Genomic DNA, 25756 nt, shown 5'->3' with positions numbered 1-25756 from the left:
TTTCACTAAGTTTTTGGAATTTAAAACATCGTCATATAATTATTTTATATTCAGATCCATGAAATCCAATACATTTTGTCATATTGAAAGTGTAAAATTAAATAAAACAAACATTGTTGACGTACAATAAAGTGCTATATAGAATTGCCACGTGTTCAACACTAAAATCTTGTGTGCGTATTTTCAATTAACAATTCCATAACTTGGGTGGGAGTGATTGACCAAAAATAGATATATGGGAGGCGTAAGCAATCCACATTACGTTTTAACAGGCTAAGCGATAAACTTTGTCCATCAATCACTTACTCATTTAAGATAATAATTTATTTGTGCATAGACGATAAATTAGAATTGATGAAGCAATAAAAATAGCGGTTAACCGATAAAAATAGCGGTTAACCGATAAAAATAGCGATTAACCGATAATATTAGCGGTTAACCGGTAAAACTAGCGGTTAACCGGCATATTTATAGCGGTTAACCGACATAAAAGTAGCGGTTAACCGATAAAAATAGCGGTTAACCGATAAAAGTAGCGGTTAATCGATAAAAATACCTTTTGAACCAAATGGTACACCATAGAAATTGGACATTTACCTATTATGGTCCAATATCCAAAATCTAAATATACGGTTTGATTCAGCATATCCAAGTACACCAAGAATTCAATTTTTGATGAAATAAAAAAAAGTTTTTTTTTTAACCTCAAATGGGGACCAATTTGAAAACGGGGCCCAAAATCCAAAATCTTAATACACACGGTTAGATTTAACATATGTACATGTAAGAACCCCACAAATCAAGACTTTGATTTGAACCCCATTGAAACTGGTCAAGAAATAAGCAATTTATACAAAGTATTAGAAAAGAATTGTTTTGACCCCTTTTTGGTTCCTAATTCCTACACCACAGTTAGGGCCATAACCCCTAAATTCATTTCTTCCTTTTTTGGTATGGAACCGTGTGGTACAATTTCAGCGAGATCAATATACTTATACACAAGTTAGTGTCCTGACACCAGAAAAAATGCTTGTTTTTTGTTTTTTGTCCCTTATTCCTAAACAGTTCAGACAATAACCCCCAAAATCAATCCCAAACTTTTTTTTGTGGTATGGAACCTTGTGTAACACTTTTGATAGAGATCCTTAACATTGAGACTGTACACCATTTCCTTTTCGGCTGTTCTTTATATACAGACCAGAGAATTCTGATGAATAATCTAAGATGGCTCCCTGATGGCCTTATATTGAATTTTATTTTGCGGTATATTCACGTCATCATCATCATTACCAATTTTTCCGTTATTATTGTTTCATCTTTTTTCAATAGCTAGACTCGTAAAGTATTGTATATTTTATAATATTGCATGCTCATATTAATATTGTATTGTTATTTATTGTTATTCGGAGTGGGATTCATAAGTATGGTTAACTTGTGTCCAATCCATTTTACTTTGAGCAAATAAAATATGTTTCAACTAAATAGAGATCCATACACTTATAGGCAAGTTATTGTCTGGAAACCAAATGTCGCCATACCATTATACGGTCGCAATTATTTGCGTTCGTATAAAAAATTGGATACCCTTTCCATTTTCCTCCTATCCCCTATATTAGGTTACAAAATGACCGGTGCCTTACATGAGTTATTACTCTTCAAATGTCCAAATTTTTCCATTTTTCATTTTTTTTAATAATATCTTGAAAAAAGTAATATATAAAGGGAAACTTGAACAGATATTTCAAATAATCAGCATTGCAAAATTTACAAAAAAATAAACATACTTGAAATTTGTGTATCAACTTCTTATAGAAGAAACTACCTCTAAATAGGAAATACATTTTCAATGCTCCATATGGAAACAAACTATTTTGTTAACTCTCTTTTTAAACAAATAATGTCTTTTTAAAGAAATTTGGAATTAAACATTTAAAAAAAAATACCCCCCCCCCCCCCCCCAAAAAAAGAAGAAAATTAGCCTTAGCCTTGTTTACAGTTCGATGCCTGGAGTCTGGAGGTGTATATATGAGCGGCTTCCAACGAAACCTTTTATGTTGCGGTTTACTGTCTAGTTGAAGCTGTAAAATAAATGCACGAAAACGTTATAAAAAACTGCGCGCAAATGTAATGCACCGAGTTGATGAAGTTCATCCCATATCTCCTTTCATCTATACCGGGGGGAGGGGGGCTCGGTGGCCGAGTTGTCTAAGTTGTCGAACAAATGTATCACTAGCCTGTCCACACTTATAAGTTGTAAGTTTGAATCCCGCACGTGACAGGTACGCTCGACTCCAATCTTAATTGACTAGAATTGTCAGTTTTCCTACAGAAGATTGGTGGTTCTCTCCGGGCACTCCGACTTCCTCCATCAATAAAAACCGACCGCCACGAAATAGCACAATAGTGCTGAAAGTGGCGTTAAACACAAATAAATCATGCAATCAATCAATCATCCATACCAGTATAATTACGCATGAGAAGAAAATGTTTAAGCTATTGTTTTGAAATACTTTTAAAAATGACTGTGGTTTAATTGGTATCAGAAATGAATTAAGATAAAGCGGCAATTCAAAAAGAGGGAACAATAATATCGGTATAGCTATAATGATGGGTTTTATATATATTGACATCTTTGTTTTATTCACCAGGAGGCCTCGAAAGAACGTGAACGACAGTCCCCCAAATTGTCGTAATTAAAGTAGTACCTTACCTCTGTATCTCTAACCTCCTGTATAGGAGAACCACACCAGTGTCTTCATAGGCAGCAGTATGTTTAACTGTAAACATCCTCCACCTGCGTGCTTTATGTATACAGTGCAGTTTGCAGTCCATTACCATTGAGTTTAATTCTATATACAAATATATACACAGTGTTCAATTTCGGTATCGTAGTTGTTTGGTTATTACACCTCTACGTTTTTCTTGTCCTTTTTCCATCCTTTTGACAGGAAACTCAGCAACAATGTAAAAAAACCCTATCGCAAAATATTCGCTTAACGCGGGGAGAGGAGGCAAAAGCCCAAGACTGCCCTTCCCTCTTTTTCCCGCATAACATAGCTGTCTTTTGCAATAAAAGTTGTTTTATCATATTTTCGCCACAGCAGGGGAATTCTTCTAGATCTTCCTCCGAAATGTTTGAAACGTTGACTTTTATTATATTGCACTGTCTCGTTTATTCTATAAATTGCACTTTCGGAAGCTAATATGAGGCTGAAGCTGCTAGATCAGAAACAGTAAACTGGCACTAAAAATACAGATTATCTTCTTGTAGATCAGTTATTTGAACTCCAGGTTCTCAGTGGACAGTCCAGGACTCATAATTTAATATTTTTAACCTTATGTTCATTATTGTAGACCAATCCATTAAATTTAAACTTTGCATTTCATATTTTGACAATTTTCTAACAATATCAGATGTGATTTTTTCATCTTTTAAACGAGGTAGCAACGTGCCAAGGTTTATCTCTTTTAAAAAACTCATCAATTTTCTAAACGATAGTTACAGATTTATACAGGTTTATAGTTATTTGGAGAATCAGATCGGCTTCATATTGACGTATAGAGTGTAAATTTAATCGTGATCATGTTTATTGACCATAACAACGATGAAACCACATCATATATATAGAGCATTTGCATTAATCACGTATCTATATACGTGCACGGATCAGATTTGGCAGATTTGTATAATATAATGTTTTAGTTTTTAATTAAAACTGAACAGATGTAAAATATGAACCAAATATTGATGAAATATAGTTAAAACACTAAATAGTCATTGCTTTTATACGATCAGGAACATACATGCTTCGTATTTAAGAACTGTGTGTGACAAGTGTATCTTTTTTATATACAAATATGAAAGGATCAAATCGAACACACCTTGCCTACGAAAATTTACAGGAACATTATGTATCAATAAAAGTGTGTTTATTGCCAGAGGCGGGTTAAGAGGGGGAACAAGGGGCCCGGTCCCCCCTTATCTAGGATTTATTTTAAAATTCTCATTGAATTTTGGCAGAATATGGTCCGGGCCCCATTATCAAACTGCCTATAAAACCGTAAAATTAAGCGAGACTATCCCCATCCCCATCTCCCTTCTAAAAAAAATCTGGATCCACCACTGCTTGCTATACAAGTTATGATTGTTGCTTTACTACCACAGTTTATATCTAAATCTGTTCCTGTATGTATTTCCCCTAAATTCCAGCCATTTAAAGTTCTTACGACACAAAGGTATTGATTTGGGTATGTAGGGCTGCATTTTTGTATGCTTTATCTTTAAAAAAAAGTGGCTATTCTATAACATGATTTGTGTATTCTACACATTTTTTTCGGAATTAAGTATACGTTTATCAAATTCTTCATATTTTGCAGCTATTCAGTTTAAAAAGGAAAAACATTCAATAATATTATTTAATTGAGGTCTGGAGCTGGCATATCAGTAACTGCTAGTAGTCCTTTGTTAATTTATGTATCATTGTCATTTTGTTTAGTTTCTTTTGTTGCCTGTTCTCACATCGGATTCGGAATTCTTTTACACTGAGTTTTATTGTGCTTATTTCTGTGTGTTTCTTTATTCTACATTGGCTAGAGGTATAGGGGGAGGTTGAGACCTATCAAAACATGTTTAACCCCACCGCATGTCCCAAGTCAGGAGCCTCTGACCTTTGTTAGTCTTGTATGTTTTTTTTTTGAAATTTTAGTTCATTTATATGTTTTGAAGTCGAGGATGACGCTCATTTTCACTGAACTAGTACACATTTTTATTTAGGGGCCAGCTGAGGCCCACCTCTGGGGGCTGGATTTTCTCGCTGCGTTGAAGACCCATTGGTAGCCTTCGGTTGTTTTCTGCCGTTTGGTCCGGTTGTTGTCTCTTTGACATATTACCCATTTCAATTCTCAATTTTATTAGTATTTTAAAGGAGGCACACGGACGTAATATCCGCCCCTGTCAGCATCCTTTATTCTGTGTTCTATATATTTTTTAAACAAATGAAAGAACACAAACCCCAACCTGTTAAATGTTCGTTCCCTTACCACTAAATTGAACAAGCATTTAATGTATATTTTGTTATATTTAATACCAATGTACATTATTCCATGGACTCAGAATCGGAAGAGCCTGATGAAGAGATTCCAAAGATATCATGTCGATGTTTATAAAAATATTTCAACATTTTGTGCCTCAAAATTTCATTTTTCCGCATCAATTGTCTAGTGGAAATCTTGCGGGATCTTTCAATATACCTGGCCATGCGTCTTGCCATTTCAAGACGCACATAATCGTCTGAGGATTCCTGGTGTTGCTGATCAGGCTGAGCGACTCCATCTAGATCCCTTAAATGACAACGAACTCTCTTGTTGATATTGTGTCTCGGGGCTGGAATTCTGCGAGACGCTGGTTGTTGTGGCCTGATGTGAGATGTAGAGGACTGATTAAGAGAGGCGGAGGACTGCTTGCGAGATGTTGACGGCGGGTTGCGAGATGTTGACGGCGGGTTGCGAGATGTTGACGGCGGGTTGTGAGATGTGGATGGTTGGTTATGAGATGTGGATGGTTGGTTATGAGATGTGGACGTTAGGTTTATAGATGTTGACGGCGGGTTGCGAGAAGTGGACGGCTGCATACAAGGACCAGACTGGTGATTTCGAGAGGTAGACGACTGGATGCCAAAAGTGTTCTAAGAAGTTGATGACTGGACAAGAGAAATTAGCGGCTGGCTGTGTTAGATGAAAGACAGCTGGTTTCTAGTAGTGGACGTCTAGTTACCTGTTACTGTTTGAGGAATTCGGCTTGCAGTAAATGGTGGGTTGCTCCCCGAATTGAGATGTGAATAAAAAGATTGTATTATAGGCGAATTAGATATTGGTGCAGGCATGGAAGATCTACGAACCTGTTCAGAGGTACGAAAAGACGAAGCGGTTGGCATAGTAAGTGTTGTCAACGGTCTGGTAATGGTACATGAAGTTTTACAGATTCTAGAATCAGTTTGGACAGAAACCTGCGAGGATACTGGTTGATATGATTAGCGTTGAGTCTCAGATGAGTAGGACTATCTTCTGGCAGAGACCAGAATGGCTGCCTATTGACAAGGAGTTGTACAGGGGATACCGGTGACATATTATCTGTGTCGGGCTGCACTATTGTTGTTGGTGTTAGCGGAGATGGCGAAGGAAGAGGCGAGATATGCGGTTCTCCGGAAGAAACCTGTGAGTCCTGTAAAGACCTGGATCTAAACTGAAGTACCTTGGGTATAGGTCCTGTTTTGCATTTATACATTTGCTGTGAATTTGTCTTTGCGATGTTTTCACTTTCCTTGGCGACTATGGCGTCCAGTTCTTGTCTGAAAATAAACCATAGTTTTAAAAGCGTGACATTTAAATAAAAACATTTCTTACTCCAGGGTCCCCATATAGGCGTGAACTAGTGTTTTAGTAAACATTTTCAACATGTTATGACTGACGTCCCTTTAACAGAAACAAGAGGCTCTCAAGAGCCTGTGTCGCTCACCTGTATTTACTGTGGTTTGGGAAATCATGTAAGGTTAAAATCAAAATAAATATTATTAAATACCCAAGTAATGATTGAGACCAGGTTTGAGTTAATTTGGCCCAGTAGTTAAATTAAAAGCATGTTATCCAAGTGAAGTCTTACAAAAGTTACCGAAGACTCCTTATCATTATTTAAATTAGTGTTCAAGTTGTGACTATTTGAAATTGTTTTTTTAACAATTTCCCCGTAGACTCCTATAGTAAACCCCTATGTTCTATTTTTAGCCATGGCGGCCATGTTGGTTGGTAGGTGGGGTTATCGGACAAATTTTTTAAACTAGATAGCCTAATGATGATTGTGACCAAGAAAGTTTTATTTTGTATCAGTTGTATCAGAGAAAAGATTTTTGTAAAAGATTACAAAATTTTACAAAAAATTGTTAAAAATTGACTATAAAGGGTAATAACTCCATTTTGACCCTATTGACTTATTTGTAGATCTAACATTGCTTTACATTATTGCTGTTTACAGTTTCTCTCTATCTATAAAAATATTCAAGATAATAACCAAAAACTGCAAAATTTCCTTAAAATTACTAATTATGGGGCAGCAACCCAACAACAGATTGTCTGATTCGTCTAAAAATTTCAGGGAATATAGATCTTAATCGATGAACATTTTAATCCCTTGAAATTTACTCCAAATGCTTTAGTTTCAGATATGTAAGCCAAAAATTGCATTTACCCCCTATGTTCTATTTTTAGCCATGGGGCCATGTTGTTTGGCAGGCGGGGTCGTCGGACACATTTGTTAAACTACATACCCGAATGATGATTGGCCAATTTTTGTTAACTTTGTATCAGTAGTTTCAGAGGAGAAAAGTTTTGTAAAAGTTAACGGACGACGACGACGACGGACGACGACGGACGCCAAGTGATGAGAAAAGCTCACTTGGCCTTTCAGGATAGTTGCGCTAAAAATACGGGAATCCCCATTACCACCACCTTGTTGGGTGTAAGCCATGGAATAGCCATTGGACTGTTCGTCAATTAATCATTACAACTCAATCGTGTTTGAAATTCTTTTAAATTGCCATGGTTGGCCCGTCAGAACGGAGGAGTTCTTTTTACTGGTCCATAAACACTGGAGATCGTGCGGTGAATTATAATTGTTAAGTTTTTAATGTCTTCGTTCCCTTATTATCTAAATTAATTTTTACCACTTGCTTTTTTCTTTTGTGTACAAGCAATGTCTTTTCATACATTACATGGGCTGATTTTTTTGGTGCTTTTCTGGTACAAATGCCTTATACTTGTTCCTATGAAACCAATGTGGTAGATATCCCTATAGTTTGATAATGATACTATATAGTCATGTTGTGCAATTTCGTGTGCGTGCTTATATATTATTTTTAACACTGCAACCAGTGTGTTACGATATTTATCATCTCTAGAAAGTTAAGTTTTGCTATTTAAAGCGCGAGGCTCTTTGAATTATTAAAATTTAACTGTTGAGAGTGGAGAAATATCGTAATACACGAGTTAAAGTGTTGGAATCGGTTTCTCTTCTGACCTTTATATCCTTCCCTTTCAAAGATTTCCAGAAAGTTGTGGTCTTTATATGTGACATCATCAGGTATAGTCGCCTTTTTTTTATAACATCACTATAGCAAATTCAGGAGAAAGGAAGAAAATATGACGTCATAATTAAATTTCGACCAATCATTTGCCGAGAACAGATATTTCACTAGTGAAGAGAAATATTTCCTCAAGCAAATCAAACAATGTGAAAATAAGCTCAAATCAATCGACGTCCGTTTTCCCGTAGGCGAAGTTTTAGACATTTTAACCGTGTTGTGAGAAGGTATCATGTCTATGTAGAGCATGTTATTCAGTTACTCAAACTTTTTAGAGTTGTTGGAACTTTGTACAGACATCATAGGGATACTTTAAGTAGGGTTGTTTGTTTGTGTGCAGCTCTTGCGGCCCGAAGAACCAATTTGTTCATTTTTAATCTTATATTGGGTTTATTAGCATTATAGGTATGTGACTTTTTATATACGATTAACTATTCTTATTGTATGTTTTGCATTAAAAATATCTTCATCGGGACCAACCTGGCTTAATTTATCCTTCTCATATACGTGTTATACTATACGTCGATACGGATACGCCAGCAAATACGTGAATAATGCAAATGCTCTATAAGTAAGTTTTGACATCATATAATGAAGTAATCCGAACCACATCATATAATGTTACAAGCACATAATATAAAGACACAACCACATCGTATAAAGATGTTTGCACATAATATAAGTATATTTGCACATCATATAAGGATATTTGCACATCATATAAGTATATTTGCACATCGTATAAGGATCTTTGGACATCCTATAAGAACATTTGCACATCATATAAGTACATTTGCACATCATATAAGTATATTCGCACATCATATAAGTATATTTGCACATCACATAATGACCTTTGCACATCATATAAGTATATTCGCACATCATATTAGTATGTTTCCACATCATATAAGGATGTTTCCACATCATATAAGGATATTTGCACATCATATAATGTCAACTGGACACCACATAAAGGTGTTTGCACATCATATAAGGATATTTGCACATCATATAATGTCAACTGGACACCATATAAAGGTGTTTGCACATCATATAATGACAAGTGCACATCATATAAAGGTAGATGCACATCATATAATGAAAATGGGCATAATAAGACAGTTTTGGCGTTCCATACCCGCCACATTGTTTAAGTGCCTGTCCCACATAATGGTTATCTAACTTATTTCAGTTATTTTCCTTCTTGAACTTTTTTCAAAAGTTGCTGGTAGAAAATTACACACTTTTGAAACGGCTAGATAGAAAATTACACGTTTGTAACGGCTAGAGGTAGTTTTAAGGTAAAATTTGATGATTTACAGTTACTTAAGCAAAATATGACTTTAAACGTCTTTCCAAATGGAGGGTTTCTTATCGTCGAGTTGCAAGTTGCGAGTTGAAAAGACCGAGTTGCGAGTTACAAAAGTCGAGTTGCGAGTTACGAACGTCGAGTTGCGAGTTAAGAAAGTCGAGTTGAGAGTTACGAAGGTCGAGTTGCGAGTTACGAAAGTCGAGTTGCATCTGATTTTTGAAACAGAATTTTCAGGTTTACTTCGCATTTAATAAACAAAGCATACATGTACCCCAACTTAGTTATACACTACATGAGGAAGGGTCCCAGTATCTTGATTGCAGGATTTGAAAGAGTTATGTGATACTTATTTATAAGAGTCTATATGTTGCAAAGTCACGCACGCTTAATTTCTTTCATGAGAGCGACATTGTTCATTTTCTAAAATAAAACAGAATATACTGTACATATAAGACAAAATGTATACCGTACTGAACAAATCAAGCATAAGAAAATAAATCATGTAGACACATGAAATATACTTGCAAATTTTCGACATCTGACAGAATATGGCACTGTGTTAGGCCTAAAGTAAATATTTATCAAAGGTACCAACCAGGCTTATGATATTTTCTACGCCAGACGCGCGTTTCGTCTATACAAGACTCATCAGTGACGTTTGAATAAATGATATTCATTAGCATACCAAGTGCTAACTCTTCGTCTTTCGCAAAGGTTTAGGGTGATATAGGCACAATTGTACATTTATCTTAATTTCCTTGATACAAATGTTGTAGTTTCAGATATCAGCTGGGTATTGTACATTTTTCTAAAAAAAATGTGCTTCCTTTTCATTATAATATCATGCATAGCCTGTCACGAGAGTACCTGAAAAAATTTTCACTCGGGTAAGTATGGTATCAAGTTTGGTCTGTTTTTCAGATACTATAAGAAATAGGTGAACTATATTTGGTTTATGGAATGATTGTAAGTTGTATATATATATATATATATACAAGTCTAAATTGAAAACAACGTTCAAACCTATGATTGCGTTGGATATGGATAAAAACCGCAATTTTTATACGTGTGCATGCAAAAAAAAATTCTTGTTAGAGGGGTCTAAATACAGCACAAACAACATTTTCCAAAAGACCAAAAAAGTGAAAAAGTATATTTTAACAAAACGCATTTGACTAACAGGTCGAACAACAAATGTTCTTAAACCCTGCTGACTGCCATTGGCGATTGCCAAATAAACGGATCACCGATGTAATAAATGGATCTTAATTAGTCTATAAATTTAATACTAAACAGAAAACAATAAACTTGCGGAAAAGATGGTATACCGCAAACAAAAGGTGCAAAGGTTTTTGTACACCATATCCGGATTTCGACAATTAATGTCTCTTCAGTGATGTTAGGAATCGAAACGGTATTTGGAAAGCCATACAATTTACCTCAATTTAGGATAGACTCTTGAATTTTGAGGAGTCAAAATAGGATGAACGGATCAAATAAACCCGAAGGCAAATATATATATATATAAAAATGGTAAAAATGTTGTCTGTGCTGTATTTAGACCCCTCTATCAAGAAATTTTTTTTGCATGCACACGTATAAAAATTGCGGTTTTTATCCAACGCAATCATAGGTTTGAACGTTGTTTTCAATTTAGACTTGTTTATATATATATATATGTCTGGCATGTTTCATCTGACCTTAAAATTGAGAATGGAAATGGGGAATGTGTCAAAGAGACAACAACCCGACCAAAGAGCAGAAAACAGACGAAGGCCACCAATGGGTCTTCAATACAGCGAGAAAATCCCGCACCCGGAGGCGTGCTTCAGCTGGCCCCTAAACAAAATTATGTACTAGTTCAGTAATAATGGACGTCATACTAAAATCCGAAATATATAAAAGAAACTTACATTAAAAATCATACAAGACTAACAAAGGCCAGAGGCTCCTGACTTGGGACAGGCGCAAAAATGTGGCGGGGTTAAACATGTTTTTCGAGATCTGAACCCTCCCCCTATAGCTCTAGCCAATGTAGAAAAAACTAACACACAGCAATTCGCACAGTAAAACTCAGTTTAAAAGAAGTCTGACTATATTTTCATGGTTCATTGGTCAATGTTGAATTTCTCTGTATTGTTCTGTTTTTCAAATACTTTTCAAATAACTAACAACTCTTTAAAACTGCACTTTTTCATATTGATGTAAAAATGTTTTGACGTTTTATACAGATAATTCAAACTTTATTTAATCAATTTCCCACCTACTGCACAATGATTTTCGTGTAAACAAAAAGTTAAAAGAGTTATATGTGTCAGCATGTTATTCCTAAATTAACTTGATTGATTTGGGTATGATTAACACGTTTTTTAGAAAAAAAGTTACATATTAAAACTGCGTCTTTTGTCTATTTTACAAAAGTATCTTTGACAGCTACATGTATAGAATAAAGAATGGAAACGGAGAATGTGTCAAAGAGACAACAACCCAACCAAAATATACAGGTCAACCCAAGGCCACAAATGGGTCTTCAACACAGCGAGAAATCCCACACCCAGAGGCAGCCCCGAGCAGGCCCCGAAACATATGAATGAACCAAAATAAAAAAATATACAAAACCAACAAAGGCTAGAAGTTCCTGACTTAGGACAGACGCAAAAATGCGGCGGGGTTGAACAGGTTTTATGAGCGCTCAACCTTCCCCCTTCACCTCTAGCCAATGTAGACATATATAACTTAAACGTCCACAATTTTAAGAGTCACTGCCAAAGAATAAATTTTGGGGTCCCTACCAAATATTGCCTCTGCATATATCTATAATCTGCAGCTGCCATAAAGAGCCCACTCTTAACGAAATCTGCAGAAGGGGTCTTTTACATATATGTACTATAATAGTTTAGTTGCTATCTCCCTTTACGTTTAATATGACGGTACTAGCTTTGAAATTTAATGATAATTAAACTACAAGCCATCCGCTGTATTTCAAAAGGGTATCTGTTGCTTCAGAAATAACTATACTTTGCATAGTGATAATGTAAGCAATCCTTTCATTTTTTTTACACGAGACTCAGATGAAGTCCAAAGAACAAAAAGAATCATCAATACTGTATACAATTCTATAAGCAATCATCATTCAAAAATGTTAAGGAGGTACACCAAAAAATTTAAATAGTTTTCCCCATTTTCACGCAAATCTAATTTTGTTACTCGCAATTCGACTTTCGTAACTCGCAACTCGACGTTCGTAACTCGCAACTCGACGATCGTAACTCGCAACTCGACTTTCGTAACTCGCAACTCGACGTTCGTAACTCGCAACTCGACTTTCGTAACTCGCAACTCTACTTTAGTAACTCGCAACTCGACTTTCGTAATTCGCAACTCGACTTTCGTAATTCGCAACTCGACTTTTGTAACTCACAACTCGACTTTTGTAACTCGCAACCTGATACTCGACAACAAGTGAATCTCTTCCAAATGACTTGATAACCACGAAAAATTAATGAAAAATTAAATAGAACTTCATCTTTTACACATAAACAGTCTCCGTGTTATTCACGAAGTCTTCTTCTTTATCTTCTACATGACAACACTTTTAGCTTTGCAACAAGTTTTTTCTTTCACACAGTCTATATTTTGTTTACTTCACTTTTATTGTTAATACTTCTCTATTTAATCTAACCTAAAGTTGGTAAAGTTTTGTGATCGGACCTGACTACGACCATTTTTAGTTCAAATGTCAGCAGATGTTGCTAGTCCGCCTCCTCCTACATTCAGTTGTCCGATAACGACTAGAGTTCATTTGATCCTGGTGAATCTTCATATATTTGTACGACGTCCCCAATGTTGATCTGTTTATTGACCTTTGTATAACGATTATATTCTCAAAGATATGTGATATATTCATGTTTCAGTTTGAAAAATCTATGATTTTGTTTAGACAGTCTATTAACAGATTATTTAGTCATATCACTTAAGAAATTATGCAATTCTCGATTTGCTGGGTATGGTAGTGATGTAATGGATGAGCGGTTCATCTAATGGGTCTGTTGAGACGTACCCCCGGTAAAGTTTTAGCTTATGATTGTCCTTAGTAGATCAATGTTAATAAGAGAACATTCTGACACCTTCTTCATGATGTCCATTGTAAGTCCTATCACTCTCTTTCAAAAGCTACCATACCACTGTGCTCTTTTTGGTTTTAAGTATAAACTTCTTGTTGAGTTTCTAATTTACTGGTGATGAACATGCTAGTTCTCAAATCAGCTTGGTATGGTGGTTGCGATATGTGTCGTTGCGGTGTCAGACATCATTGTTTTTCGGCAAAGTTATTTCTCCTGGCGAATCGACGAAGAGCAAATAAAAAATGTTGATCACCGCTTCCAAATGTACAGTATTTGTGGTTTCGCAAGTAAAAAAAAAAAACAAATATATACTTGGTTTGTCCATCTGTGTTTCTAGCACTCAATGCGGCAGTAAAATCTACCCTGGTAACTGGTAATGGAGATGCTTGTGTAAGTCGGTCTCTAGTTATTGGTGGCGGATCTGGAGCCAAATACAGTCGACTAGCAACTTTCTTGCAGATCACACATTTATGTATAGAACGTACTAGTGCTCTTTACAACTTGTCGTATCGAATGTACCCAATATGTATGAAGAAGTAATGCGACGCTACTCGATAAGCTTGGATGTAAATGAGTCACATATGCGTCCATGATTATAAGCTGGAACAAGTTGCATTGTCCTTTGTTGATTACAATATCGGAAATTTTTTACATTCTTCTAACTGTGCATTATGAATGTGTCAATTGTAGCGAACTGATTTGTCATTATCTATGTACACATTGAGCTGTTTGACAAGGTGGTGTTTTAACCCTTTCCTGTTTGTAAGTCTCAGTGATTTGTTAAGTAGTGCTTTTATGTTTGTATCGCTCGTCTTTTATAGATTGTTATAAATTTTTCACGTAAGCAGTAAGTTTCTTGAATAAGTTGAATCTATTCACATCAAAGATATTGCTGATCCCTCGTGTTGTATATGTGTTCTTTGTAGCTTGTACATGATTGTCAACGACTACTTATTGTACAATAGAATATAAAGTTTGTGCCTCAACTCTGATCCATACTGGCTGACCAATTATCTTTCTATTATGAACCAATCTGGGCCACGCATCGACAATTTTTGCTTTGAAAATTCAAAGAACTTAACTCACTTGGGTAGTATCTCCGTGTAAAGTCTTCTGTAAGTTCTCTAATTCCTTTAATATGGTTTAAAATGAATGGGTTAAATGACTGTAACAATATCAGCGGCCATCAACTCCAATCTCGGTATTGTAAATTGTTTAAAAGGTGCGACTCCGTTCTATGCCCTTCCGAGGAAACTTTTTTTTCCGTTATCACAATGTACGCACACGCGCCGTAGTCTTTTATGCAAGAGTCCTTATACAAATGAACAATATTGTCCTCGTTTGAGTCCGATCTCTGCTCAAAATAATGTCGGGGTACGACTGGTTGTGCAGCTCCCTGGATATTCTTTTTGAAATGCATCCATTTTTTGATCATCGATTCAGGGAGAAACTCGCCCAAGTTAATGTTTGTCTCTCATATTTTATTAATTTACATTTTAGTTTGGACGGTTATATGACTAATAATTTCGAGCGGATCGTAAATTCTTGATGATTGGTCTGGTACACTTGTAACTCATGATTTAATAGCTTCCTTGTAAGCAGTAACCGTTCATCAAGGAATCATGATAGGAAATGCAAGTTCTGGTATGCCGTGTTAACTGAGAGATATATACTTTATAGACAGCGCTCCTGGAATGTTGCTACATAGAAATGGAAAGTTTACAATTTGGAAACTGAAATCTTCTCTTTTGTCTTAAAGTTTTGTTCTCAACAGACCATCATTATCAATTCAAAGCTAATTTTTAGAAATATATTTTGATGTTCAAGAATATGTTATGCACTGTGTATACTACTCACTGGTCCATACAGAAGTAACACATATCAATCGGGTTTCAAGGTTATTTTAGTAACTAGACAATTGACAGTTCATAACAATGACGGAAATAAACAAAATACAGGCAGACAACACCTTTACATACCTAGAAACTAATACATTGAGTAATCCCGTATAACAAGAATTGATGCTCTCTACACGTTAAGAACCCTTGCAACAGCTCTTATGCCCTGTTGCAATAGAAAGTCAGGAATATGACAGTTGTTATCCATTCGTGTGATGTGTCTGAGCTTTTGAATTTGCCATTTACTTAGGGACTTTCCGTTTAGAATTTTCCTCGGAGTTCGTTTTTTTTTTAATTTTACTTTTCACCAATTTTATATCAAATAGATATAACTAATATCGAACATTCCACTCGATTAGTCATGTTTGCATGTTTGCACGAGCATGTTAATAGATAATAGAATATTTTGAAAAAAAAATATTTAACAGGTTATAGCGTTCACATAACTCTGGTGAAGATAGGCAAATTAGCTGCGAGCCATAATACGATGATTTTTGTCGAGTGAGCGCGTGTGTATTTAATCATAAAACGCTTCTTTTTCTTCTTTGTTTAACCAGCAAACCGGATGAGGACTTGATGAGTTCGGGTCAAAATTAAAAAACGTCGGTCCAAACAGTATGACGTCGGTGATAGGTCTGGGTCAACGTTTATAACGTCACAAAGCCGTAATATGCAAAGATACGAAAAGCCGAACAGATTGGTACAGAAAGACGGAAAACGGATAGAAAAATTTATTAATCATGGTCAAGAAACAGTAAATGGGCTATGTAACAGATTTTAGTATATTGTTGCATATGACCTTGGCATATTGAACTCCAAGAGAAAATAGAAAAGATACTTTATTTAAGTATTATAATTGCTAAAATATTCTTGAATGAAATTCCTTAAAATAGAACAACATTTGTATACAATGTACGTGAAATGTATAAAATGATCTTTCACTCTCTTTCTCTATACCAAATGCAAACATTTCTTAAATATATATGATGTTACCAAACACATTGCCGTTTAAATGATGTTAAGAAAATCATAGACTTGCCGACTTCGTTTTTAAGGTATACGTCAGTCAAAGTGGTGTATTTGGTAAATGAAAATACAAAATAAAACGTCGAAATAGGCGTAACATCGTCTTTAAAAGCCGTTTGTTCGGCGTTTTTCATTACCAACACTGTTACAGAGTGGGTAATACATCTAAAACGAAGTCGATGATCCTGTGATTTTTTGTTGTCAATAAAATAGAAATTCAGCAAAATGTAGCAACAACATATCAATTTTTTTAATCAAAATATATGCATTAGTTTTATATGATTTGATGAATTAAATGCAATTTTATGAATCCTTTCATCGATTTGATGTTGTTACTTTACACATGTACATCCATTCTTTAGAATTACTCAATAATATTTATGGAAAAAAGGACAGGAAGATAAATGCATTTTTTTTATGTGTTCAAGTTTACTTTACCGCAGTTGTATGCAAAATCTTAAAAAAAATCTGTGACATGACCAGTTTACTGTAACTTGACTTTAAAACGTTTACCGATTTTTAATTTAAATCACTGCAATGGCTTAACTCCACCAGGTTTTGACAATTACGTGTGCGGATTTCTCATGTTATATGCATTGAATTTATACTATACAACTGTGCATTGACCGTATATTCATCGTTAACTCATTGTAGATACCAGGCTATAAAGTGTGTATTCCAAATGCGCGTTTCGTCTACAAAAGACTATCAGTGACGCTCGAGTCAAAAAGTCCAAATAAAGTACGACTTTGAAGAACACTAAGGACCCTAAATTCCGAAAGGTTTTGCCAAATACAGCTGCGAAATCTATTCCTGAGGTTAGTTTCCTTTAAGAAAATGACAATGTCTGGATCTTTAATAGTCTTTGAAAAATTCGTTTACGATATATATGAAATATGTCGTCGCCGGGTTGCTGTCTTATGACGTAAAATCAATATCTCCTTTGATTCATAACATCGTACGTTTTTTAAAATTTATTTTAAGGTTAGTAAGATCAAGGAGAGGTGGAAAAAAAGTTAAGGAAAAAGAAAATGAATTGAATGGGAAAGGCGATGGAACAAATTCTGAAGCCGAAGTACTGATCAAAAAGGATGATGATAATAATAACAAGGTTAGTTTTATGAAGGGATTTTCTTACTTCTCTTTATTCCAGATGTAAAATTCTGTCGTTTTGATTTTTTTAATTGATTTTTTTTTTAATCTCTAATTACCATTGAAGTGTGATTTGAAGCAACATATACACCAGGTGTGTTCAAATAGTCAAACATTTTGATACAAAATACACTGTTTTTTTTAAATATAGACATGACGTATGCCACGAACAATCAGAAGTTGAAAGGTTTCCAATTGAATTTACGATTTTAAACACAAATTATGTTGACACTATATTGATAAATATCTTTTTTTACAATATTTAAAGCGTTGCCAGATTTATTTGTGTAAATGAAATGAGATGAAGGGTATCATAAATAAGACAGCAACCATACTAACACCAAAGCTAAACATGGTCAACACTCGGGTTTCTTCAATGGATACATGTCTTTACAATATTTCAAGCTCTAAATTTAAAAAAAATAAATAATTGTGGTTAATTTTACTAAGACTTTCCAAAATATGCAATCAACGCAAAATTCCTTAAATAGCAAAATTAAATACACAAATGCAGGAAACCTTAAGGCAATGAAGAGGAACGAACTCCGTTTGCTAACATCTCAGAAAACAATAATTACAGCTTCATGTACATGTTTGCATTAAAATGTTCTGACAACAAATGGTATATACTTGAACTTTGATCGATGCATGTGAATAGTGCTGGCAAATGTTCAAAACCATAGTTTTAGTAAATGTTTTGCAACGATCCAGAAAATTAGCAAATCAGATACTTATAACATGAAAATAAGAAGATAATGTGGTATGATTGCCAAAGAGGTACAGTGGGAAACCTAGTGACAAAATATTACCTCCCCTGTAAACACTGAAAACTTGATATTCACAATGTTTGTCCCATTTTACCAAGGACGCTATCAATTATAAATTCAAGAGAAAGCGTTCTGGTAAATAGTAAAAATAAAAAATAACTTGAAATAAAAACAAAACTTCCATTTAATGTTATTTTCCTCATTAAATCGAAAACGATGAGTACAGCAGGCTAAAGGAGCTTGATGTAAAATTGGTTGAAAATGTTGCTATGCGAACAAATTCCTGAAGTACCAACTTCAATTTATTTTTTTACTGGCTGTATACCTCTCTGGAACATGCTATTTATCCGTTTATATATATGCAGCTAGATCAGAAAAAGTCAAGAGAAAAATTCCAAAGGAATCGACTGATATGCAGCAAAGATTAACACTTTTGAAATAAAGATACTGAGCAAATTCAAACGGACCTCATCCCGATGTAAACATTGAATGTGAATAGATCGAGAAGACCGCAAATACATGTACAAAAATCGAGACGACCTTTTCCTAAAACTGTATAAAAAAGTAAAAAGACACCTACTTTATAAAAATATTTAATTTTATTTTTAATTCTTTAACCTGCACAGACAGACTTTTATATTGTTATATTCACGAAAAGAAAATATTTTTATACTGAATTTTCATGTGACAAGAGCAAACCGGTGTACTCGAAAACTTAGATGTGAAAAATAAGTTTATTTTGGGAAATTGTAACATGCTAAGGACTTTGTGGAACACTCCGAAAATTGCTAACCCGAAAGATCTTTAAATTGTGTATGTACATGATTTTTTCCATTTTTTTTATCACTATACAGCAAAGATTAACATTTTTTAGATTTCAGTTTCACAAGCTTCTAATGCAATTATCTAGGTAAATACAGAACAGTAAACGTCGTGTATTTGCATGTATATATTTCTAATAACACAGTTTTAACAAATAACTTCTATAAAATGTACAATTGTTATTTAGAAATAATTTTGATCAGTATCGTCAACGGCATTGTTTTATAATTGATTTTCTCGACTCTATCAAACGAAAAGTGAATTTTCTTTTGTTCTTTTTCACTTGATTCCTCACTGGGTAGCTATTCACCAGAGACAAAAAGACATATACGATAGCATATATACGTAAAAATGAGAAATACTCATACTGCATTGCAAGCTATGAAGGCACTCAACATGACAAAAGTTAAAAAGTTTAAACGACAAAACAAACGGCATGTCATTGTTTATGTACAAAACAATTATAAACGAAAATCAGATGTAATTCACAACAACCAACGTCAACCAATGATATTCAGGCTCATGATTTTGGTAAAGGCACACAGCGAACTTGATGGGGGTAACAGCATGTTTGCGGATGCCCAACCCACCCCTACCTGAGACAGTGGTGTTAAAATGCAACATACATCATTAAAAACGCTGTTCCTTTGCTTTCAATGTTTTTGCTGTGCATGTACTGATTTTGTATCCTGCATGGATACCTCATATCCTTTCTTTTCTATTGTGTAAGAACTGTAAAAACCAGTTGAAAAGGAGTTGACGCATCGGATTGATTCAAACCTAAGAAAACAACTAACAAGAAGACCAATATACTCTACCTTAGTAAGACCTCAACCTAGAATATGCTTCTCCATTATTGGACCCGCACCAAATCACCATCACACGAGATATCGAGGAAGTACGGAGACAAGCAGCTCGCTTTGTCTATAACTGCTATCAGGACAACTCTCCAGGAAGTTTAACTAAATTAATGGATCAACTTCAGTGAGAATCACTCCAGCACGGAAGATGGAAGCATAGTCTTGTGCTGTGTTATAAGACCCAACACCAGTTAATTGCCATTGATCTACCAGAATCTGTAGTGGAATCCGGGTCATTAGAGGACTTCAGGACCAGACTGAACAGCATCTCCTGGACCCAGCCACATCTCAACTAAACAGCAGGATACCCAGTGTATATATTTGTAAATACGCACTTACTGATTTAAATGTAAATACTATCCAGTTTCCCTTGACTTTAACTTTTGGCCAAAGAGTGGACTCCTGTCTGTTTGAAATGCACCCGAGTCAATTACACTCAATTGCAAAGTCCAACTCGTAACCGGGAAGAAGAAGAAAGACAGAAAGTAACGATCTGAGAGTCGCAGATGTATTTACTCAACTTCATAACTTGTCAATTTGTCATTTTTTTTTTCAAAACCGACTTTAAACCGATTTACTCTTTAAACATTTTCCCGCATTAACTATGTACACGTACACTTATACGCTACTAGAACCTGCTTCAGTAGGATATAGGAAAAATAATTTCCGGTATAATAAAGATTCATTGTGATCTAAAATGTTTTTGATTTGGTTTATCGGGACAATTAATGAAAGATCTTGATCATACTTTTCTCAAACAGAGAGTAAAAAATGACATGTCTACTGAAAAACTGATTCATAAAAAGGGTGAAGTCAAAAACGAAAGTGATTTAAAAATTAAGCTCTTTCAAGGAGTTAAAATGACAAAGCACAAACAGAAAATTGTAACCCTTAAAATGCTAAACTGGCCTTTCCTCTATTCCACTTTTTTTCACCCCATTATAATTTATATGCAGAGCAATATTCTGAATGGATGAAAATACAAAGCAATACAACAATTTTCAAACATAATAAGCTAAAACACGGCAAGCTTTTTGGAATAGCTAACTTGTATTATATATCAATCAGAGCTGGTGTGATTTCCGAACCAGGATGAGATTCAGAGCGATACTAGAAAATTGATAACGGAAAGTTAGAATTATTTCCAGAAACAATTTTTATAAAACATGCTAGATGATACATAACGATAAGGGGGCGAAAGATACCAAAGGGACATTCAAACTCATAGGTCGAAAATAAACTGACAACGCCATGGCTAAAAAAGAAAAAGACCAACAGACAAACAATAGTACACAAAACACAACATAGAAAAACTAAAGACTGAGCAACACGAACCCCACCAAAAAACTGAGGGTGATCTCAGGTGCTCCGGAAGGATAAGCAGATCCTGCACCACATGTGGCACCCGTCGTGTTGCTTATGTTAGTACAAACCCGGTAATACGTCTACTTCGGTTGGTCACATTCGGGAAAAGGGGATGGGATTGTAGTTACGACATTAGGAACATATCCGCTATCATCTGTGAAATGATATTCCGTAACGGTCAACCAACTCGTAATGGCGTCCGTAAAATTTACGAAGAGATGATTTCAACTTCACCACTTGGAACTCTTGGTTTAATAGCTTTCTTGTGAGCAGCAACCCTCTATCAACGAAATCATGATAGGAAATACAAGCCCTAGAGTCTCGTGTCAACTGGGAGATATATAATCCGTATGACATCAACACATCGACGAAACATCTCGGCTACCAATGGGTTGCAATTTATATGTCTGGTTTATATATATATAAATGAAAATGTGATACACATCGTTACAACGGACACACATGGCTTGTACCCTTATGTATACATAATAGACAATCGTATAGTATAAGTTGGTAGCCGCGCGGTTAGCATGGTTAATATCAACGAGTTAAAGAGTCAAGTTAAAGGTAGAGACTTGTCGGTTTAGGTTCGAATCCCTGTATTCTCTTTGTTGTCCCTATTCTTTAGTTTTTTTCGTTTTTCTTATTTTGTTTGTTACTGTGGATATTTTTGTAATAATAGCGGGTTTCCTGTTTACTTTTGGATTAGTATTGGCTATTTCACATAATTGAAAAGGAAATAATTACATTCAATTTGTCCATTTTTTTGTTTTATAAATATAGTATGCTTTCATCTGCTTTACTACATATCTTTACAAATGTTTATTCGAAAATCCCTATGCGAATAAATCGTGATGTGTCTAGAATTAGGCTTCTTGATAGAATTTTCGATAGCATACTCTTTATATATATTAAAAATAAGTTCGAATATATCTGACTTTGTAAATTACGGATGATATTCAGATGCCTGGTAATTTAAAGACAGACGTGTTATGTTATATTTGTATTTCTCTAACCAATTAATTGTGTGAACTTGGATTTATTAATGCATCATTGAACATGATAACATGGTTATCTAAACTCACTTACAATACCTCCTAATTAATAAAGGCTTTAATTTTGAAAAGATATCAGCACAATAGTTTAAGTTAGAGATACAACGAATAAGCGTTGATTCATGAAAAAACAAACCATTCGCCCTCCGGGCTCATGGTTTCTTTTTCAAGAATCAACGCTTATTTATTGTATCTATAATACCGAATATAATGGTGTTTAGCAGAGAGTACTCCTGGATTTCTGGTAAAAAAAAACGGGGACCTTTCACAAGATGCTGGACTAGTGAAGTAAATTGTTAACAGCAGTAGTGTAGTATGTTGTTGAATAAAAAAGAAAACTATTTCAAAATATGAAATCACAACTTTATTTCGTTTAATCTGCTAAATACGGATATTAGTTTTGTCGGCGATCAAAGTCTGACTCGAGATTTACTGTAAAATTTGTTATTTCTAGGCGGTGTGAATCGGATATGAATAGTAAAACAAGTAAAAGATATGTTGAGTACATGCAATCTAATTCCGTCTCCGCATGCAAAGTTACCATATTTAACTATTTTTCCCCTTTATACAAGTATTCTACATTCTAATCTTAATGACCAATTGGAGGAACTAGTCCAAATTATTGTCATAAATGATCGGTGCCTATAAACATAACATTTACATGATATTTTCAGTAAAAGTACCGTGTCATCTCATTAGTATACTATTTTTTCTTTTTAAGCAGTCTAACATCTGGAGAAATTGAAACAATGATAATATGCAAAAGTATGTGAAGTCTGAAATATGTACTAAATTTAAAAAAAAAAAAAAACACGATTGAAGCTTACACTCCTAGAAGCCTGAATGGTTCCTCTGTCAAATTTACCAGTCGGTTTCTCAAAATAAGATAACTATTTACAAACTATAAACTTCAGATTAAGTTTTTGGCATAAATCATCGAAAACGATGCAGACATTCACCATATCAATTAGAAGTGGACGGATATTGTTTACTACTTCATGACATAATATCGTTTCGCACACAAGACAAAAAAGAGCTATTGTTTTTGTTCTTCTTTAATCACAAAGTCACAGAAAAGCTCCTCAAATATGGAGCAAAAACTCGCGCCTCACTGCAAGTTCAAGATAGATTTATCACCGGTTTCAACGGAATTCTATGTTAGATATCGATCAATATACATCTGTGCATTGAAGCACAACTCTGTTTGGTACCATCAACAAATTATATTTCACAACCATCAAACACTGTCATTAGTTGCCCTACAGCCTCAAGAAATATATGATAGATAAATTAGGAGGTTTTGTTCACAAAGGCCTGTCAGGTTGATTGGTAGCTATCTGTGGCCATCTGTAACGACGTTTATCTCTTGATGAAGATGTTTTAAGCGTCGTTTTATTGTCCATGCAGTACTTTCTGAAATATTTTGTGGCCAATGAAAAAAAAAATGTTTTTGGAAAACTTTTCAATCATTATCAACAATTGCAATGGTAGTTTTTGTCATCAAAACCGAAATAAATAATGGAGTTTGATGAGCACCTTTCATACACCTTTTTTCAAAATTAGGTTATGAACCCTTTGTTTTAAGATATAATGCTATTTCATGCAGGATTCCAATCGTAACTTTATACATCCTTGAAAAGGACCTTCCGTACATCATTCTTGTAAAGTTAAGTTTAATCAATATTGAATGATCACATGAAAAAGAACTACCAAACTTCAAATTTTCCATAGAATTTGAAAAAACCGAGAAAAACGAAAAAAGATCATCTGATGCATAAGCTTACGTTGCAACAAATCAGCTACTCACTTTCTATTTCTAATGTACATTTTCTTCAAAAAACTTAGGTGAAAAGTAGACCATGAAATTAATAATTTCTAAAGGGAACAATTGAAATGCTTTATCAAGCGCCAATCTGATTTCTCGAAAACTAAAAATTCCCACGTGATTCTAGATGATATAAAGTAAAGAATACAAATAACTTAATGATAATAATTTTTTAATATCTGTATAAACGCATAAAAAACTTTCCTAAATATAAAGAAGTTTTGATTTATTGCGAGGTAAGATATTAACCAGTACACCTACGTCTTTTTAGCCAGGGTATAACGAAATGATTGACGCAGTCTGTTAAGGTTAGTCATTCACCTGGACCATTTTCTTCTACTGTGCCAACAACGAATTAACTGATAATTCATTACAAAGAAAAAGTGCTTAATAAATTATTTTCTCAGATTCAAACACATACTGGTTTTACACAATCTACAATCTCATCATCGTTTATACATCAGGAACGCAAGAGCTAACCACTATATTTACTTAACCAAATAGAAACCAGAAATATGAGTTTTTATTCAAGTGCATATAAATGATGATACGCTATTCTATAATTTTATACTAAGGGAACAATCATTATATTTTATGTGTTAGTGGAGGGGAGCAGGCAGATTTCGGGAATGAATGTTCTGACCAGGTAAGAGCTGCATATGAATAATCTTGGAAAAGACAGCAGGATATAAGTGTGTCTTCCACCACAAGAAATTCAATATGAGCTGGAAAAAAATTGTGTTCAAAATCAAAAATGAATACTGCGCCAAAATAAATTCAGTTAAACTCGCAAAAGGGAAAAATAATATTCCGTCAGAAAAAAACCTGCTAGCTGAAATTTTAGAATTGTGACATTTCTTGATCATGCAAAAAGATGCATGTTGAATCATAGTCTTCTCCACCCTTATGATTTGAAAATAACCCTCCATTCATTTTGTGGACATTGCACATATGTGACTCTGTTTAATCCCTAAACATTTGAATCCGGAAGCTGTACATTTAAAAACTATACCTTATGCCACATTTTGGCATGTCAACAATTTCAAATGCTTGTCTTCAACTAAATCAAGTAAATATTTAGCTGTACATAGTGGATGATCTTATCATTAAAATGTTGTTTACTCCGTTTTTAAGCAAAACTGTTGTATTAACTCATCTCACATTTACCTTTCCGGATTGATACTTTAAACAATAATAAATGATGACATGAAAAAGAACTACTAATCTTCAAATTTTCCCTAGAATTAAGAATAATCGAGATAAACAATATAGATCATTTGATACATCATCCTACGATGCAACAAATCCTGGTATAGTCATATCGGTGTTCTTTTACATCAATTCACTGTACATTTTGTTGACAACAACATCGCTGATGACATCAGCTACTCGCTTTCTTTTTCTTCTATACAATT

The 25756-nt window shown here is 34.6% G+C and overlaps 1 protein-coding gene across 1 annotated transcript in view; it reads left to right on the top strand.

The window, feature by feature from the left end:
* The window catches only part of LOC127728706 (uncharacterized protein DDB_G0287625-like), a 77233-nt gene that overhangs the window by 38749 nt on the left and 12728 nt on the right, over positions 1-25756 (top strand). The window contains exon 4 of the mRNA XM_052236342.1: positions 17480-17606. Within this exon, the coding sequence (XP_052092302.1) occupies positions 17480-17606 (127 nt within the window). The remainder of the gene's footprint in view (positions 1-17479; positions 17607-25756) is intronic.

This window comes from Mytilus californianus, unplaced genomic scaffold (assembly GCF_021869535.1).
Source record: "Mytilus californianus isolate M0D057914Y unplaced genomic scaffold, xbMytCali1.0.p SCAF_2, whole genome shotgun sequence".
Classification (NCBI taxonomy): domain Eukaryota; kingdom Metazoa; phylum Mollusca; class Bivalvia; order Mytilida; family Mytilidae; genus Mytilus; species Mytilus californianus.
The sequence above is the reverse complement of the archived record's forward strand: the minus strand, read 5'-3'. Positions and strand labels throughout refer to the sequence as shown.